Source organism: Lampetra fluviatilis, unplaced genomic scaffold (assembly GCF_964198595.1).
Source record: "Lampetra fluviatilis unplaced genomic scaffold, kcLamFluv1.1 SCAFFOLD_1219, whole genome shotgun sequence".
In the NCBI taxonomy this organism is placed as follows: Eukaryota; Metazoa; Chordata; class Hyperoartia; order Petromyzontiformes; family Petromyzontidae; genus Lampetra; species Lampetra fluviatilis.
This window is the reverse complement of record NW_027620619.1, coordinates 1-20679: the sequence shown is the minus strand read 5'-3', so window position 1 is coordinate 20679 and position 20679 is coordinate 1. Positions and strand designations below refer to the sequence as shown.

The window sequence follows — 20679 nt, the reverse complement described above, 5'->3', positions numbered from 1 at the left end:
AATCACTGAGACTCCCACAGGGTTCAGTGTCAATCACTGAGACCCCCACAGGGTTCAGTGTTAATCACTGAGACCCCCACAGGGTTCAGTGTTAATCACTGAGACTCCCACAGGGTTCAGTGTTAATCAGTGAGGCTCACAGAGCCAGACTAAGGCTCCCACAGGGTTCAGTGTTAATCACTGAGACTCCCACAGGGTTCAGTGTTAATCACTGAGACCCCCACAGGGTTCAGTGTTAATCACTGAGACTCCCACAGGGTTCAGTGTTAATCAGTGAGGCTCACAGAGCCAGACTAAGGCTCCCACAGGGTTCAGTGTTAATCACTGAGACTCCCACAGGGTTCAGTGTTAATCAGTGAGGCTCACAGAGCCAGACTAAGGCTCCCACAGGGTTCAGTGTTAATCAGTGAGGCTCCCACAGGGTTCAGTGTTAATCAGTGAGGCTCCCACAGGGTTCAGTGTTAATCAGTGAGGCTCACAGAGCCAGGCGAAGGCTCTCTCGAGTAGCTCCTCTCTTGCTCTGTCTCCCACCCACTCTCCCACCCACTCTCCCACCCACTCTCCCACCCACTCTCCCACCCACTCTCCCACCCACTCTCCCACCCACTCTCCCACCCACTCTCCCACCCACTCTCTCTCCCACCCACTCTCCCACCCACTCTCCCACCCACTCTCCCACCCACTCTCCCACCCACTCTCTCTCCCACCCACTCTCCCACCCACTCTCCCACCCACTCTCTCTCCCACCCACTCTCCCACCCACTCTCCCACCCACTCTCTCTCCCACTCTCCCACCCACTCTCCCACCCACTCTCCCACCCACTCTCCCACCCACTTTCTCTCCCATTCACTCTCTCACTCACTCTGTCACCCACTCGCTCTCTCTCTCTCTCTCTTCTATCCACGCAAATTCGTGTAGCGTTCTCTCCCACCCACTCTCTCTCACTCTCTCTCCCACTCTCTCTCTCCCAGGCACCCGCCCGCTCTCCCACTCTCCCACCCACTCTCCCACCCACTCTCCCACCCACTCTCCCACCCACTCTCCCACCCACTCTCCCACCCACTCTCCCACCCACTCTCCCACCCACTCTCCCACTCACTCTCTCTCTCTCACTCTCTCCTACCAACCCACTCTCCCACTCTCTCCCACTCTCTCTCCCACTCACTCAACCACTAACTCACCCACCCACTCACGCACTCACTCACTCACCCACTCAGTCCCCCACTCATTCACCCACTCACCCACTCACTCAACCACTCACTCACCCACTCACCCACTCATTCACCCACTCACCCACTCACTCACCCACAGACTCACGCACTCACTCACCCACCCACTCACTCCCCCACTCATTCACCCACTCACCCACTCACTCACCTACTCACTCAACCACTCACTCACCCACTCACCCACCCACTCACTCACTAACCCTCTCACTCACCCACTCACTCGCTCAACCACTCACTCACCCACTCACTCACCCACAGACTTTGCCACTCACTCACCCACTCGCTCACGCACTCACTCACCCACCCACTCAGTCCCCCACTCATTCACCCACTCACTCAACCACTCACTCACCCACTCACTCAACCACTAACTCACCCACTCACCCACCCACCACAATGTCACACCTAATAAACAACCACATCACCATCACCACCACCGCCACCATCATCATCATCGCTGCTCTGTCCACGGTGATGGGGGCAATGCCCGAGGGGGTCCCGGGACCCCCTAACGAGGGCTGCTCCCTGCGGGAGGTTCGGGGGGCCCCCTCAGAGAGAGACGAGGAGAGTGGGGGGCTCGTGGGGGGCCTCGCACGGAGAGACGGAGCCGATCTCAGCGGATTCGCTCTGCGGATCGAGGGGGACCCAAGAACGTACAGACCGGGGCATTCCTACCTCGGTGAGTTGTACTGGCAGTCTATAATGTAGACTGTATCCTGTGTGTGTCACTGACAGTCTATAATGTAGACTGTATCCTGTGTGTATCCTGTGTGTGTCACTGACAGTCTATAATGTAGACTGTATCCTGTGTGTGTCCTGTGTGTCACTGACAGTCTATAATGTAGACTGTATCCTGTGTGTATCCTGTGTGTGTCACTGACAGTCTATAATGTAGACTGTATCCTGTGTGTGTCACTGACAGTCTATAATGTAGACTGTATCCTGTGTGTATCCTGTGTGTGTCACTGACAGTCTATAATGTAGACTGTAGCCTGTGTGTGTCACTGACTGTAGCCTGGTTATTAAGCTGGGTGTACTGGCAGTCTATAATGTAGACTGTAGCCTGTGTGTCACTGACAGTCTATAATGTAGACTGTGTGTTACTGACAGTCTATAATGTAGACTGTAGCCTGTGTGTTACTGACAGTCTATAATGTATACTGTAGACTGTGTGTGTTACGGACAGTCTATGATGTAGACTGTAGCCTGGTTATTAAGCTGGGTGAGTGTACTGACAGTCTATAATGTAGACTGTATCCTGGTTATTAAGCTGGGTGAGTGTACTGACAGTCTATAATGTAGACTGTAGCCTGGTTATTAAGCTGGGTGAGTGTACTGGCAGTCTATAATGTAGACTGTAGCCTGGTGATTAAGCTGGGTGAGTGTACTGACAGTCTATAATGTAGACTGTAGCCTGGTTATTAAGCTGGGTGAGTGTACTGACAGTCTATCATGTAGACTGTAGCCTGGTTATTAAGCTGGGTGAGTGTACTGACAGTCTATAATGTAGACTGTAGCCTGGTTATTAAGCTGGGTGAGTGCACTGACAGTCTATAATGTAGACTGTAGCCTGGTTATTAAGCTGGGTGAGTGCACTGACAGTCTATAATGTAGACTGTAGCCTGGTTATTAAGCTGGGTGAGTGTACTGACAGTCTATAATGTAGACTGTAGCCTGGTTATTAAGCTGGGTGAGTGTACTGACAGTCTATAATGTAGACTGTAGCCTGGTTATTAAGCTGGGTGAGTGTACTGACAGTCTATAATGTAGACTGTAGCCTGGTTATTAAGCTGGGTGAGTGTACTGACAGTCTATAATGTAGACTGTAGCCTGGTTATTAAGCTGGGTGAGTGTACTGACAGTCTATAATGTAGACTGTAGCCTGGTTATTAAGCTGGGTGAGTGTACTGACAGTCTATAATGTAGACTGTAGCCTGGTTATTAAGCTGGGTGAGTGTACTGGCAGTCTATAATGTAGACTGTAGCCTGATTATTAAGCTGGGTGAGTGTACTGGCAGTCTATAATGTAGACTGTAGCCTGGTTATTAAGCTGGGTGAGTGTACTGACAGTCTATAATGTAGACTGTAGCCTGGTTATTAAGCTGGGTGAGTGTACTGGCAGTCTATAATGTAGACTGTAGCCTGGTTATTAAGCTGGGTGAGTGTACTGACAGTCTATAATGTAGACTGTAGCCTGGTTATTAAGCTGGGTGAGTGTACTGACAGTCTATAATGTAGACTGTAGCCTGGTTATTAAGCTGGGTGAGTGTACTGGCAGTCTATAATGTAGACTGTAGCCTGATTATTAAGCTGGGTGAGTGTACTGGCAGTCTATAATGTAGACTGTAGCCTGGTTATTAAGCTGGGTGAGTGTACTGGCAGTCTATAATGTAGACTGTAGCCTGGTTATTAAGCTGGGTGAGTGTACTGGCAGTCTATAATGTAGACTGTATCCTGGTGATTAAGCTGGGTGAGTGTACTGACAGTCTATAATGTAGACTGTAGCCTGGTTATTAAGCTGGGTGAGTGTACTGGCAGTCTATAATGTAGACTGTAGCCTGGTTAAGCTGGGTGAGTGTACTGACAGTCTATCATGTAGACTGTAGCCTGGTTATTAAGCTGGGTGAGTGCACTGACAGTCTATAATGTAGACTGTAGTCTGGTTATTAAGCTGGGTGAGTGTACTGGCAGTCTATCATGTAGACTGTAGTCTGGTTATTAAGCTGGGTGAGTGCACTGACAGTCTATAATGTAGACTGTAGTCTGGTTATTAAGCTGGGTGAGTGTACTGGCAGTCTATAATGTAGACTGTAGCCTGGTTATTAAGCTGGGTGAGTGTACTGGCAGTCTATAATGTAGACTGTAGCCTGGTTAAGCTGGGTGAGTGTACTGACAGTCTATCATGTAGACTGTAGCCTGGTTATTAAGCTGGGTGAGTGTACTGGCAGTCTATAATGTAGACTGTAGTCTGGTTATTAAGCTGGGTGAGTGCACTGACAGTCTATAATGTAGACTGTAGTCTGGTTATTAAGCTGGGTGAGTGTACTGGCAGTCTATAATGTAGACTGTAGCCTGGTTATTAAGCTGAGTGAGTGTACTGGCAGTCTATAATGTAGACTGCCCACTCACAACACCACCACCACCACGTGACCCCCACCACCACCAGGTGACCCCCACCACCACCACCACGTGACCCCCACCACCACCACGTGACCCCCACCACCACCACCACGTGACCCCCACCACCACCAGGTGACCCCCACCACCACCACCACGTGACCCCCACCACCACCACGTGACCCCCACCACCACCACCACGTGACCCCCACCACCACCACGTGACCCCCACCACCACCACCACGTGACCCCCACCACCACCAGGTGACCCCCACCACCACCACCACGTGACCCCCACCACCACCACGTGACCCCCACCACCACCACCACGTGACCCCCACCACCACCACGTGACCCCCACCACCACCACCACGTGACCCCCACCACCACCACGTGACCCCCACCACCACGTGACCACCACCACCACGTGACCCCCTTCACCACGTGACCCCCACCACCACGTGACCCCCACCACCACCACCACGTGACCCCCACCACCACCACGTGACCCCCCACCACCACGTGACCCCCGCCACCACGTGACCCCCACCACCACGTGACCCCCACCACCACGTGACCCCCACCACCACCACGTGACCCCCACCACCACGTGACCCACCACGTGACCCCCACCACCACGTGACCCCCACCACCACCACGTGACCAACACCACCACCGCCCCGTGCCCCCCACCACCACCACCACGTGACCCCCACCACCAACACGTGACCAACACCACCACCACGTGACCCCCACCACCACGTGACCAACACCACCACCACGTGACCCCCCACCACCACGTGACCAACACCACCACCACGTGACCCCACCACCACGTGACCAACACCACCACCACCACGTGACCCCCACCACGTGACCCACCACGTGACCCCCACCACCACCACGTGACCAACACCACCACCACCACCACGTGCCCCCCCCCTCACCTCTTCCCCCCCCCCCCCCCCAGTGACGCTGTCGGCTGCCCCCCCCTCGTTCTTCCGCGGGTTCACGATGATCTCCATTCGTGAGGGAAGTGGTGGTGAGCAGCACTCAGACTTCGTGGGCAGGTTCCAGGTGATGCTCACCACTCACTCACCACTCACTCACCACTCACTCACTCACTCACCCAGCGGTGGTGAGCAGCACTCAGACTTCGTGGGCAGATTCCAGGTGATGCTCACCACTCACTCACCACTCACTCACCACTCACTCGCCACTCACTCACCACTCACTCACTCACCACTCACTCACCACTCACTCACTCACCCACTCACTCACCCACTCACTCACTCACTCACCACTCACTCACCCACTCACTCACCCACTCACTCACTCACTCACCACTCACTCACCCACTCACTCACTCACCACTCACTCACTCACCACTCACTCACCACTCACTCACCCACTCAATCACCCACTCACTCACTCACCACTCACTCACCACTCACTCACCACTCACTCACCCACTCACTCACCCACTCACTCACCACTCACACACTCACCCACTCACTCACCCACCACTCACTCACCCACTCACTCACTCACCACTCACTCATTCACTCACTCACTCACTCACCCAGCGGTGGTGAGCAACACTCAGACTTCGTGGGCAGGTTCCAGGTGATGCTCACCACTCACTCACCACTCACCACTCACTCACCACTCACCACCCACCACTCACTCACCACCCACCACTCACTCACCACTCACCCACTCACTCACTCACCACTCACTCACCCACTCACTCACTCACTCACCACCCACTCACTCACTCACCACCCACCACTCACTCACTCACCCACTCACTCACCACACACTCACTCACACACTCACTCACTCACCACTCACTCACTCACTCAGCTACTCACTCAGTTACTCACTCACTCACTCACACACTCACTCACTCACACACTCACTCACTCACCACTCACACACTCACTCACTCACCACTCACTCACTCACTCACCCACTCACTCACTCACTCAGCCACTCACTCAGTCACTCACTCACTCACACACTCACTCACTCACTCACCACTCACTCACCCACTCACTCACTCACCACTCACTCACTCACTCACCACTCACTCACCACTCACTCACCACCCACTCACCACTCACTCACCACTCACTCACTCACTCAGCCACTCACTCAGTCACTCACTCAGTCACTCACTCACTCACACACTCACTCACTCACCACTCACTCACTCACTCACCCACTCACTTACTCACACACTCACCCACTCACTCACCCACTCACTCACTCACCGCTCACTCACCACTCACTCACTCACTCACCACTCACTCACCACTCACTCACTCACCACTCACTCACCACTCACTCACCACTCACTCACCCACCAGTCACTCACCACTCACTCACCCACCACTCACTCACCACTCACTCACCCACCACTCACTCACCACTCACTCACTCACCACTCACTCACCACTCACCCACTCACCACTCACTCACCACTCACCCACTCACCACTCACTCACCACTCACTCACTCACCACTCACTCACCCACTCACTCACCCACCACTCACCACTCACTCACTCACCACTCACTCACTCACCCACTCACTCACCCACTCACTCACTCACCACTCACCCACTCACCCAGTCACCCACTCACCCAGTCACCCACTCACTCACTCACCACTCACTCACCACCCACTCACTCACCCACTCACTCACTCACCCAGCGGTGGTGAGCAACACTCAGACTTCGTGGGCAGGTTCCAGGTGATGCTCACCACTCACTCACCACTCACTCACCACTCACTCACCACCCACTCACCACTCACTCACCACTCACTCACCACTCACTCACCACACACTCACTCACCCACTCACTCACCACTCACCACTCACTCACCACTCACTCACCACTCACTCACCACCCACTCACCACTCACTCACCACTCACTCACCCACTCACTCACCACTCACTCACCCACTCACTCACCACACACTCACTCACCCACTCACTCACTCACCCACTCACCACCCACCACTCACTCACCACTCACACACTCACTCACCACTCACACACTCACTCACCACCCACTCACTCACCACCCACCACTCACTCACTACTCACACACTCACTCACCACTCACTCACCACTCCCTCACCACTCACTCAGTCACTCACCACTCACTCACTCACCACTCACTCACCCACCCACTCACTCACCACTCACTCACCACTCACCAACCACTCACTCACCCCTCACTCACCACTCAGTCACTCACCACTCACTCACTCACCCACTCACTCACCACTCACACACTCACTCACCACCCACTCACTCACCACCCACCACTCACTCACTACTCACACACTCACTCACCACTCACTCACCACTCCCTCACCACTCACTCAGTCACTCACCACTCACTCACTCACCACTCACTCACCCACCCACTCACTCACCACTCACTCACCACTCACCAACCACTCACTCACCCCTCACTCACCACTCAGTCACTCACCACTCACTCACTCACCCACTCACTCACCACTCACACACTCACTCACCACCCACTCACTCACCACCCACCACTCACTCACTACTCACACACTCACTCACCACTCACTCACCACTCCCTCACCACTCACTCAGTCACTCACCACTCACTCACTCACCACTCACTCACCCACCCACTCACTCACCACTCACTCACCACTCACCAACCACTCACTCACCCCTCACTCACCACTCAGTCACTCACCACTCACTCACTCACTCACCCACTCACTCACCACTCACACACTCACTCACCACCCACTCACTCACCACCCACCACTCACTCACTACTCACACACTCACTCACCACTCACTCACCACTCCCTCACCACTCACTCAGTCACTCACCACTCACTCACTCACCACTCACTCACCCACCCACTCACTCACCACTCACTCACCACTCACCCACCACTCACTCACCCCTCACTCACCCACTCACTCACCACTCACTCACCCACTCACTCACCACTCACTCACCCACTCACTCACCACACACTCACTCACCCACTCACTCACTCACCCACTCACCACCCACCACTCACTCACCACTCACACACTCACTCACCACTCACACACTCACTCACTCACCACTCACTCACCCACCCACTCACTCACCACTCACTCACCACTCACCCACCACTCACTCACCCCTCACTCACCCACTCACTCACCACTCACTCACCCACTCACTCACCACTCACTCACCCACTCACTCACCACACACTCACTCACCCACTCACTCACTCACCCACTCACCACCCACCACTCACTCACCACTCACTCACTCACTCACCACTCACACACTCACTCACTCACCACTCACTCACCACTCACTCACCACCCACTCACCACTCACTCACCACTCACTCACCCACTCACTCACCACTCACTCACCCACTCACTCACCACACACTCACTCACCCACTCACCACTCACTCACCACTCACTCACCCACTCACTCACCACTCACTCACCCACTCACTCACCACTCACTCACCCACTCACTCACCACTCACTCACCCACTCACTCACCACACACTCACTCACCTACTCACCACCCACCACTCACTCACCACTCACACACTCACTCACCACTCACACACTCACTCACTCACCACCCACTCACTCACCCACTCACTCACCACCCACCACTCACTCACTACTCACACACTCACTCACCACTCACTCACCACTCCCTCACCACTCACTCAGTCACTCACCACTCACTCACTCACCACTCACTCACCCACCCACTCACTCACCACTCACTCACCACTCACCCACCACTCACTCACCCCTCACTCACCACTCAGTCACTCACCACTCACTCACTCACCAATCACTCACCACTCACTCACCACTCACTCAGTCACTCACCACTCACTCACTCACCACTCACTCACCCACCCACTCACTCACCACTCACTCACCACTCACCCACCACTCACTCACCCCTCACTCACCACTCAGTCACTCACCACTCACTCACTCACTCACCCACTCACTCACCACTCACACACTCACTCACCACCCACTCACTCACCACCCACCACTCACTCACTACTCACACACTCACTCACCACTCACTCACCACTCCCTCACCACTCACTCAGTCACTCACCACTCACTCACTCACCACTCACTCACCCACCCACTCACTCACCACTCACTCACCACTCACCCACCACTCACTCACCCCTCACTCACCCACTCACTCACCACTCACTCACCCACTCACTCACCACTCACTCACCCACTCACTCACCACACACTCACTCACCCACTCACTCACTCACCCACTCACCACCCACCACTCACTCACCACTCACACACTCACTCACCACTCACACACTCACTCACTCACTCACCACTCACTCACCACCCACTCACCACTCACTCACCACTCACTCATTCACTCACTCACCACTCACTCACCCACTCACTCACTCACCACACACTCACTCACCCACTCACTCACTCACTCACCCACTCACCACCCACCACTCATTCACCACTCACACACTCACTCACCACTCACACACTCACTCACTCACCACCCACTCACTCACCCACTCACTCACCACCCACTCACTCACCACCCACCACTCACTCACTACTCACACACTCACTCACCACTCACTCACCACTCCCTCACCACTCACTCAGTCACTCACCACTCACTCACTCACCACTCACTCACCCACCCACTCACTCACCACTCACTCACCACTCACCCACCACTCACTCACCCCTCACTCACCACTCAGTCACTCACCACTCACTCACTCACCAATCACTCACCACTCACTCACTCACTCCCCCAGCGGTGGTGAGCAACACTCAGACTTCGTGGGCAGATTCCAGGTGATGCTCACCACTCACTCACTCACTCACCCACTCACTCACCACTCACTCACCACTCACACTCACTCACTCACTCACCACTCACTCACCACTCACTCACCACTCACACTCACTCACTCACTCACCACTCACTCACCACTCACTCACCACTCACACTCACTCACTCACTCACCCACTCACTCACCACTCACTCACCACTCACACTCACTCACTCACTCACCACTCACTCACCACTCACTCACCCACTCACTCACCACTCACTCACTCACCCACTCACCACTCACTCACTCAGTCACTCACCCACCCACCCACTCACTCACTCACCACCCACTCACTCACTCACCACTCACTCACCACTCACTCACCACTCACCAACCACTCACTCACCACTCAGTCACTCACCACTCACTCACCACTCACTCACCACTCACTCACCACTCACACACTCACTCACTCACCACCCACTCCACACCCACTCACCACTCACTCACCCACTCACTCACCACTCACTCAGTCACTCACCACTCACTCACTCACCACTCACTCACTCACCCACCCACTCACTCACCACTCACTCACCACTCACCCACCACTCACTCACCCCTCACTCACCACTCAGTCACTCACCACTCACTCACTCACCACTCACTCACTCACCCACTCACTCACCACACACTCACTCACTCACCACTCACCCACTCACCCAGTCACCCACTCACTCACTCACTCACCACTCACCCACTCACCCAGTCACCCACTCACTCACTCACCCAGCGGTGGTGAGCAGCACTCAGACATCGTGGACAGGTTCCAGGTGATGCTCACCACCCACTCACCACTCACTCACCACTCACTCACCACTCAGTCACCCACTCACCACTCACCCACCCAGTCACTCACCCACCCAGTCACTCACCCACTCACTCACCCACTCACCCACTCACTCACCCACTCACCCACTCACCTACCCACTCACTCACCACTCACTCACTCACTCACCACTCACTCACTCAGTCACTCACCCAGTCACTCACCACCCACCCACTCACCCACTCACTCACCCACTCACCCACTCACCTACCCACTCACTCAGCCACTCACTCACCCACTCACCCAGTCACTCACCCAGTCACTCACTCACCCACTCACCCACTTACTCACCCACTCACTCACCACTCACCACTCACTCACCCACACACCCACCCACTCACCCACACACCCTGCTCCCCTCACCCCCCACCCCCCTTCTCCCTCCACCCCCCACCCCCACCCCCCCACCCCCCTTCTCCCCCCACCCCCGACCCCCACCCCCCGATCCCCCTTCTCCCCCCACCCCCCACCCCCACCCCCCACCCCCACCCCCCTTCTCCCTCCACCCCCCCACCCCCACCCCCCACCCCCAGCTGGTGGACCCTGACGACACTCGTCACGTGGGCGACTGCTCGCGCGCCGTGACGGAGGCGGCGCCGAGGAGGCGGAGCCGCGTGACGCTGCGCTGGGAAGCCCCGCCCCCTGGGGCCGGCTGCGTCTCCCTGTCGTGAGTCACCCACTCACTCAGTCACCCACTCACTCACTCACTCACCCAGTCACTCACCCACTCACTCACCCAGTCACTCACCCACTCACTCACCCAGTCACTCACCCACTCACTCACCCAGTCACCCACTCACCCACACACTCACTCACTCACTGACGCTGCGCTGGGAAGCCCCGCCCCCTGGGGCCGGCTGCGTCTCCCTGTCGTGAGTCACCCACTCACTCAGTCACCCACTCACTCACTCACTCACCCAGTCACTCACCCACTCACTCACCCAGTCACTCACCCACTCACTCACCCAGTCACTCACCCACTCACTCACCCAGTCACCCACTCACCCACACACTCACTCACTCACTGACGCTGCGCTGGGAAGCCCCGCCCCCTGGGGCCGGCTGCGTCTCCCTGTCGTGAGTCACCCACTCACTCAGTCACCCACTCACTCACTCACTCACCCAGTCACTCACCCACTCACTCACCCAGTCACTCACCCACTCACTCACCCAGTCACTCACCCACTCACTCACCCAGTCACCCACTCACCCACACACTCACTCACTCACTGACGCTGCGCTGGGAAGCCCCGCCCCCTGGGGCCGGCTGCGTCTCCCTGTCGTGAGTCACCCACTCACTCAGTCACCCACTCACTCACTCACTCACCCAGTCACTCACCCACTCACTCACCCAGTCACTCACCCACTCACTCACCCAGTCACCCACTCACCCACACACTCACCCAGTCACTCACTCACTCACTCACCCACACACTCACTCACTCACTGACGCTGCGCTGGGAAGCCCCGCCCCCTGGGGCAGGCTGCGTCTCCCTGTCGTGAGTCACCCACTCACTCACTCAGTCACCCACAGAGTCACTCACTCACCCAGCTAGTCACTCACCCAGTCACTCAGTCACCCACTCACCCAGTCACTCACTCAGTTACTCACTCACTCAGACACTCAGTCACCCACTCACCCAGTCACTCACTCAGTCACTCACTCAGTCACTCACTCACCCAGTCACCCACACAGTCACCCACACAGTCACTCACTCACCCACTCACTCACCCACTCACTCACCCACTCACCCACCCAGTCACTCACCCACTCACCCACTCACTCACCCACCCACTCACTCACCCACTCACTCACCCAGTCACTCACTCACTCAGTCACTCACTCACCCAGTCACACAGTCACTCACCCACTCACTCACCCACTCACTAACCCACCCACTCACCAAGTCACTCACCCAGTCACACAGACACTCACCCACTCACTCACCCACTCACTCACTCAGTCACTCACTCACCAAGTCACTCACCCAGCCACTCACTCAGTCACTCACCCAGTCACCCACACAGTCACTCATCCACTCACCCACACAGTCACTCACTCAGTCACTCACTCAGTCACTCACTCACTCACCCACCAAGTCACTCACCCAGTCACTCACTCACTCACCCAGTCACTCACCCAGTCACTCACTCACTCACTCACCCACTCACTCACTCACACAGTCACCCACCCAGTCACTCACCCAGTCACTCGTCTAGTCACTCACCCAGTCACTCACCCACCCGCTATGATGATGCTGATGATGATGCTGCTGATGATGCTGATGAAAATGATGCTGCTGCTGATGCTGCTGCTGATGATGCTGCTGCTGATGATGCTGCTGCTGATGATGATGATGCTGATGATGATGTTGTTGGTGCTGCTGCTGATGATGATGATGCTGATGATGATGCTGATGATGATGCTGCTGCTGCTGATGATGATGCTGATGATGATGTTGTTGGTGCTGCTGCGAGCAGGGCGAGTTTGGTGCAGAAGCGAGTGATTTGGTTCCAGGAGGAGGGACCCCTCACCAAGTCGCTCTGCGAGAGAGGTGAGCACCGTCTCTCCCCTAGATCCACTCGGACTTGACAGCCCGGCACCGTCTCTCCCCTAGGTCCACTCGGACTTGACAGCCCGGCACCGTCTCTCCCCTAGGTCCACTCGGACTTGACAGCCCGGCACCGTCTCTCCCCTAGGTCCACTCGGACTTGACAGCCCGGCACCGTCTCTCCCCTAGGTCCACTCGGACTTGACAGCCCGGCACCGTCTCTCCCCTAGGTCCACTCGGACTTGACAGCCCGGCACCGTCTCTCCCCTAGGTCCACTCGGACTTGACAGCCCGGCACCGTCTCTCCCCTAGGTCCACTCGGACTTGACAGCCCGGCACCGTCTCTCCCCTAGGTCCACTCGGACTTGACAGCCCGGCACCGTCTCTCCCCTAGGTCCACTCGGACTTGACAGCCCGGCACCGTCTCTCCCCTAGGTCCACTCGGACTTGACAGCCCGGCACCGTCTCTCCCCTAGGTCCACTCGGACTTGACAGCCCGGCACCGTCTCTCCCCTAGGTCCACTCGGACTTGACAGCCCGGCACCGTCTCTCCCCTAGGTCCACTCGGACTTGACAGCCCGGCACCGTCTCTCCCCTAGGTCCACTCGGACTTGACAGCCCGGCACCGTCTCTCCCCTAGGTCCACTCGGACTTGACAGCCCGGCACCGTCTCTCCCCTAGGTCCACTCGGACTTGACAGCCCGGCACCGTCTCTCCCCTAGGTCCACTCGGACTTGACAGCCCGGCACCGTCTCTCCCCTAGGTCCACTCGGACTTGACAGCCCGGCACCGTCTCTCCCTTAGGTCCACTCGGACTTGACAGCCCGGCACCGTCTCTCCCCTAGGTCCACTCGGACTTGACAGCCCGGCACCGTCTCTCCCCTAGGTCCACTCGGACTTGACAGCCCGGCACCGTCTCTCCCCTAGGTCCACTCGGACTTGACAGCCCGGCACCGTCTCTCCCCTAGGTCCGCTCGGACTTGACAGCCCGGCACCGTCTCTCCCCTAGGTCCACTCGGACTTGACAGCCCGGCACCGTCTCTCCCCTAGGTCCACTCGGACTTGACAGGTCGGCACCGTCTCTCCCCTAGGTCCACTCGGACTTGACAGCCCGGCACCGTCTCTCCCCTAGGTCCACTCGGACTTGACAGCCCGGCACCGTCTCTCCCCTAGGTCCACTCGGACTTGACAGCCAGGCACCGTCTCTCCCCTAGGTCCACTCGGACTTGACAGCCCGGCACCGTCTCTCCTCTAGGTCCACTCGGACTTGACAGCCCGGCACCGTCTCTCCCCTAGGTCCACTCGGACTTGACAGCCCGGCACCGTCTCTCCCCTAGGTCCACTCGGACTTGACAGCCCGGCACCGTCTCCCCCCTAGGTCCACTCGGACTTGACAGCCGGCACCGTCTCCCCCCTAGGTCCACTCGGACTTGACAGCCCGGCACCGTCTCTCCCCTAGGTCCACTCGGACTTGACAGCCCGGCACCGTCTCTCCCCTAGGTCCACTCGGACTTGACAGCCCGGCACCGTCTCCCCCCTAGGTCCACTCGGACTTGACAGCCCGGCACCGTCTCTCCCCTAGGTCCACTCGGACTTGACAGCCCGGCACCGTCTCTCCCCTAGGTCCACTCGGACTTGACAGCCCGGCACCGTCTCTCCCCTAGGTCCACTCAGCCTTAACTGAGTACCTGGTGCTGTGTGTAGTGAACATCGCCAGCACTGGGGAGACAAAGGCGGCCGGGCGTGGTGCTGCTCGATTACTGTCAGAGGCTACACGGGGGACCTTTGTCTGTGACTGTGTGTGTGTCTGTGTGTGTGTCTGTGTGTGTGTGTCTGTGTGTGTGTGTGTGTCTGTGTGTGTGTGTGTCTGTGTGTGTGTCTGTGTGTGTGTCACTGTGTGTGTCTGTGTGTGTGTGTCTGTGTGTGTCTGTGTGTGTGTCTGTGTGTGTGTGTCACTGTGTGTGTGTCTGTGTGTGTGTGTGTCTGTGTGTGTGTGTGTGCAGGACGGGAGGAGGATGACACGAAGAAGCCCATTCCACAGTGCTGTGCCTGCGACACGGCCAAGTACCGACTGACGTTCTACGGAAACTGGTCGGAGCAGACGCACCCCAAAGACTACCCCAGTAGGCGCGGAGACACACGGGGGGACACGCGGAGACACACGGGGGGAGACACGCGGAGACACACGGGGGGACACGCGGAGACACACGGGGGACACGCGGAGACACACGGGGGGACACGCGGAGACACACGGGGGGACACGCGGAGACACACGGGGGGACACGCGGAGACACACGGAGACACACGGGGGGACACGCGGAGACACACGGGGGGACACGCGGAGACACACGGGGGGACACGCGGAGACAGCACGGAGACACACGGGGGGACACGCGGAGACACACGGGGGGACACGTGGAGACACACGGGGAGACACGCGGAGACACACGGGGGGACACGCGGAGACACACGGAGACACACGGGGGGACACGCGGAGACACACGGGGGGACACGTGGAGACACACGGGGGGAGACACGCGGAGACACACGGGGGGACACGCGGAGACACACGGGGGGAGACACGCGGAGACACAACGGGGGGGACACGTGGAGACACACGGGGGGAGACACGCGGAGACACAAGGGGGGAGACACGCGGAGACACACGGGGGGACACGCGGAGACACAAGGGGGGAGACACGCGGAGACACACGGGGGGACATGCGGAGACACACGGGGGGACACGCGGAGACACACGGGGGGGAGACACGCGGAGACACACGGGGGGACACGCGGAGACACACGGGGGGACACGCGGAGACACACGGGGGGAGACACGCGGAGACACACGGGGGGAGACACGCGGAGACACACGGGGGGACACGCGGAGACACAAGGGGGGAGACACGCGGAGACACACGGGGGGAGACACGCGGAGACACACGGGGGGACACGCGGAGACACACGGGGGGAGACACGCGGAGACACACGGGGGGAGACACGCGGAGACAAAGTCGGAGATGCAAACTCGCCTCGTCTCACTTCCCCCGTGTCCCCCCCCCCCCCGTGTCTCTCCCCCCCCCCCCGTGTCTCCCCCCCCTCGTGTCTCCCCCCCCCCCGTGTCGTCCCCCCCCCCCCCCGTGTCCCCCCCCCCGTGTCCCCCCCCCCCCGTGTCTCCCGTGTCCCCCCCCCGTGTCCCCCCCCCGTGTCTCCCCCCCCGTGTCTCCCGTGTCCCCCCCCCCCCCCGTGTCTCCCCCCCCCCCCGTGTCTCCCCCCCCCGTGTCTCTCCCCCCCCTTGCCCCGCCCCTTTCCCCCCCCCTTGCCCCGCCCCTTTCCCCCCCCTCCCCATTCCCCCCCCTTGCCCCGCCCCCCCCCAGAGTTCTCTCCCCATTGGTCGGCCGTCATCGGCGCCTCCCACAGCCGCGGATTCATCCCGTGGGAGGCGGGGAGCCTCGCCAGCGACGGGGTCCGCAGGGTGGCCGAGTGGGGTTCACCGCGGTCCCTGGAGGACGAGATGAGGGGGCAGGTGAGGGGGGTGTTCACCGCGGTCCCTAGAGGACGAGTTGCGGGGGCAGGTGAGGGGTGGGGGTGGGGGTCCGCAGGGTGGCCGAGTGGGGTTCACCGCGGTCCCTGGAGGACGAGATGCGGGGGCAGGTGAGGGGTGGGGGTGGGGGTCCGCAGGGTGGACCGAGTGGGGTTCACCGCGGTCCCTGGAGGACGAGATGCGGGGGCAGGTGAGGGGGGTGTTCACCGCGGTCCCTAGAGGACGAGATGAGGGGGCAGGTGAGGGGGGAGGGGGGTTCACCGCGGTCCCTAGAGGACGAGATGCGGGGGCTGGTGAGGGGGGAGGGGGGTTCACCGCGGTCCCTGGAGGACGAGATGAGGGGGCAGGTGAGGGGGGAGGGGGGTTCACCCGCGGTCCCTAGAGGACGAGATGCGGGGGCAGGTGAGGGGGGAGGGGGGTTCACCGCGGTCCCTGGAGGACGAGATGAGGGGAAGGTGAGGGGTGGGGGTAGGGGGTGGGGGGGGTTGATGTTGCTGATGATGATGCTGATGATGATGTTACTGATGATGATGATGCTGATGATGTTGCTGATGATGTTGCTGATGATGATGATGTTGCTGATGATGATGCTACTGATGATGATGATGATGCTGATGATGTTGCTGATGATGATGCTACTGATGATGATGATGCTGATGATGATGATGCTGATGATGTTGCTGATGATGTTGCTGATGATGATGCTACTGATGATGATGATGCTGATGATGATGATGTTGCTGATGATGATGATGCTGATGATGTTGCTGATGATGTTGCTGATGATGATGCTACTGATGATGATGATGCTGATGATGATGTTGCTGATGATGATGATGATGATGCTGATGATGTTGCTGATGATGATGCTGCTGATGATGATGATGCTGATGATGTTGCTGATGATGATGCTGCTGATGATGATGATGCTGATGATGTTGCTGATGATGATGCTGATGATGTTGCTGATGATGATGCTGCTGATGATGATGCTACTGATGATGATGATGATGTTGGTGATGATGATGATGTTGCTGATGATGATGATGTTGCTGATGATGATGTTGCTGATGATGATGATGATGTTGCTGATGATGATGATGTTGCTGATGATGATGCTGATGATGATGATGTTGCTGATGATGATGATGATGTTGCTGATGACGTCAGGGTGACGAGGTGCTCACAGTCATCAAGATGAAGCCCCAATGGCCGGCATGGCAACCAATCAGCGTGTGAGGATCAACATCATCATCAGAATCATCACCATCATCAGCATCATCACCAACATCATCATCACCAACATCATCAGCATCATCATCAGCAACATCATCATCATCATCACCAACATCATCATCACCAACATCATCATCATCAGCATCATCATCATCATCAGCATCATCATCACCAACATCATCATCATCAGCATCATCAGCAACATCATCAGAAACATCACTACCAACTAGTGCCTCCACCCACCCACTCACCACCCACTACTTCACTCACTCACCAACCCACCCACCCAATCATCCACCCACTCACTAATCCACTCACTCACCCACCCACTCACCTCCCCCCACCAACTCACCACCACCATCATCACACCACCCACCCACCACCACCACCACCACCACCACCCCACCCACCACCACCACGTGCTCCACAGCCTGCCCCAATGACCATCTCGTGACGACCTCGCCCTGCCCCCTGCTGCCCCTCCTGCTGCCCCCCCTGCTGCCCCCTGCTGCCCCCTCCTGCTGCCCCTCCTGCTGCCCCCGCTGCCCAGACGAGCCCCGCCCTCTGCGGAGTTCTCGGTGGACCGCACGCGCCACCTGATGAGCTTCCTGTCCATGATGGGGCCCAGCCCCGACTGGGTCGTGGGTCTCTCCGCTGAGAACCTGTGCACAGAGGCTGTGGCTGGGTGCAGAGGGTCACTCACGACCTCATACCCTGGGACGCAGGGACAGACAGCGGAGTCACTTACCAGGTGGGTGAGTGGGTGGGTGAGTGGGTGGGTGGGTGAGTGGGTGGGTGAGTGGGTGGGTGAGTGGGTGAGTGGGTGGGTGGGTGAGTGGGTGGGTGGGTGAGTGAGTGGGTGGGTGGGTGGTGTGAGTGAGTGAGTGGGTGAGTGGGTGGGTGAGTGGGTGGGTGAAGTGAGTGAGTGAGTGGGTGAGTGGGTGGGTGAGTGAGTGGGTGGGTAGTGGGTGAGTGGGTGGTGAGTGGGTGGGTGAGTGGTGGAGTGAGTGGGTGGGTGAGTGGGTGGGTGAGTGGGTGAGTGAGTGGGTGGGTGAGTGGTGGGTGGGTGAGTGGGTGAGTGAGTGGGTGGGTGAGTGGGTGAGTGAGTGGGTGGGTGAGTGAGTGGGTGGGTGAGTGAGGTGAGTGAGTGAGTGGGTGAGTGGGTGAGTGAGTGATGTGGGTGAGTGGGTGGGTGAGTGGGTGGGTGGGTGAGTGGGTGGGTGGGTGGGTGAGTGGGTGAGTGAGTGAGTGGGTGAGTGGGTGGGTGAGTGGGTGGGGTGGGTGAGTGGGTGGGTGGGGGTGGGTGAGTGAGTGGGTGAGTGTGTGGGTGAGTGGGTGGGTGTGTGAGTGGGTGAGTGAGTGAGTGTGTGAATGAGTGAGTGAGTGTGTGAATGAGAGTGTGTGAATGAGAGTGTGTGAATGAATGAGTGAATGAGTGAGTGAATGAATGAATGAATGAGTGAATCTTCGATGCTCATCTCCCCCAGTCCCCCAACCTGCCCACGTCTCCCCCCGATCCGATCCGTCCCCTCACGTCCCTGGAGGGGTCTCCAGCCCCTTCTACGACCCCGAGGGCGGAGCCATCACCCCCGTGGCGCGGGTCGTCATCGAAAGGCTCGCTCGCAAGGTACACACACCTCCTACACACACACTTACTTACATACACACACACACATACACACATACACACACACACATACACAACATACACACACACACTTACATACACACACATACACACACACACATACACACACACACATACACACACTCCTACACATACACTTACTTACATACACACACACATACACACACACACACACACTTACATACACACACACACATACACACTTACATACACACACACATACACACATACACACACACACACTTACACACACACACACACTTACATACACACACACATACACACACATACACACTTACTTACATACACACACACTATACACACACACTTACATACACACACATACACACACACACATATACACACACACACATACATACACACACACACATAACACACACACATACACACACACACATACACACTTACTTACATACACACACACACTTACATACACACACACACATACACACACACACACATACACACTTACTTACATACACACACACACACATACACACTTACTTACATACACACATACACACACATACACACTTACTTACATACACA

The 20679-nt window shown here is 57.5% G+C and overlaps 1 protein-coding gene across 1 annotated transcript; it reads left to right on the top strand.

Annotated features, from left to right (window-relative positions):
- Positions 1-1082: 1082 nt before the first annotated feature.
- Positions 1083-20088, top strand: LOC144954159 (spondin-1-like; the record flags this gene model as incomplete). Its single annotated transcript, XM_078884725.1, is given in 11 exon segments — positions 1083-1909; positions 5318-5424; positions 11663-11793; positions 13608-13684; positions 15685-15804; positions 17059-17207; positions 18396-18460; positions 19012-19133; positions 19136-19212; positions 19949-20003; positions 20006-20088. Coding segments are annotated over 11 exon segments (1269 nt in total), but the record flags the coding sequence as incomplete, so codon positions are not given.
- Between the last annotated feature and the right edge of the window lie 591 nt (positions 20089-20679).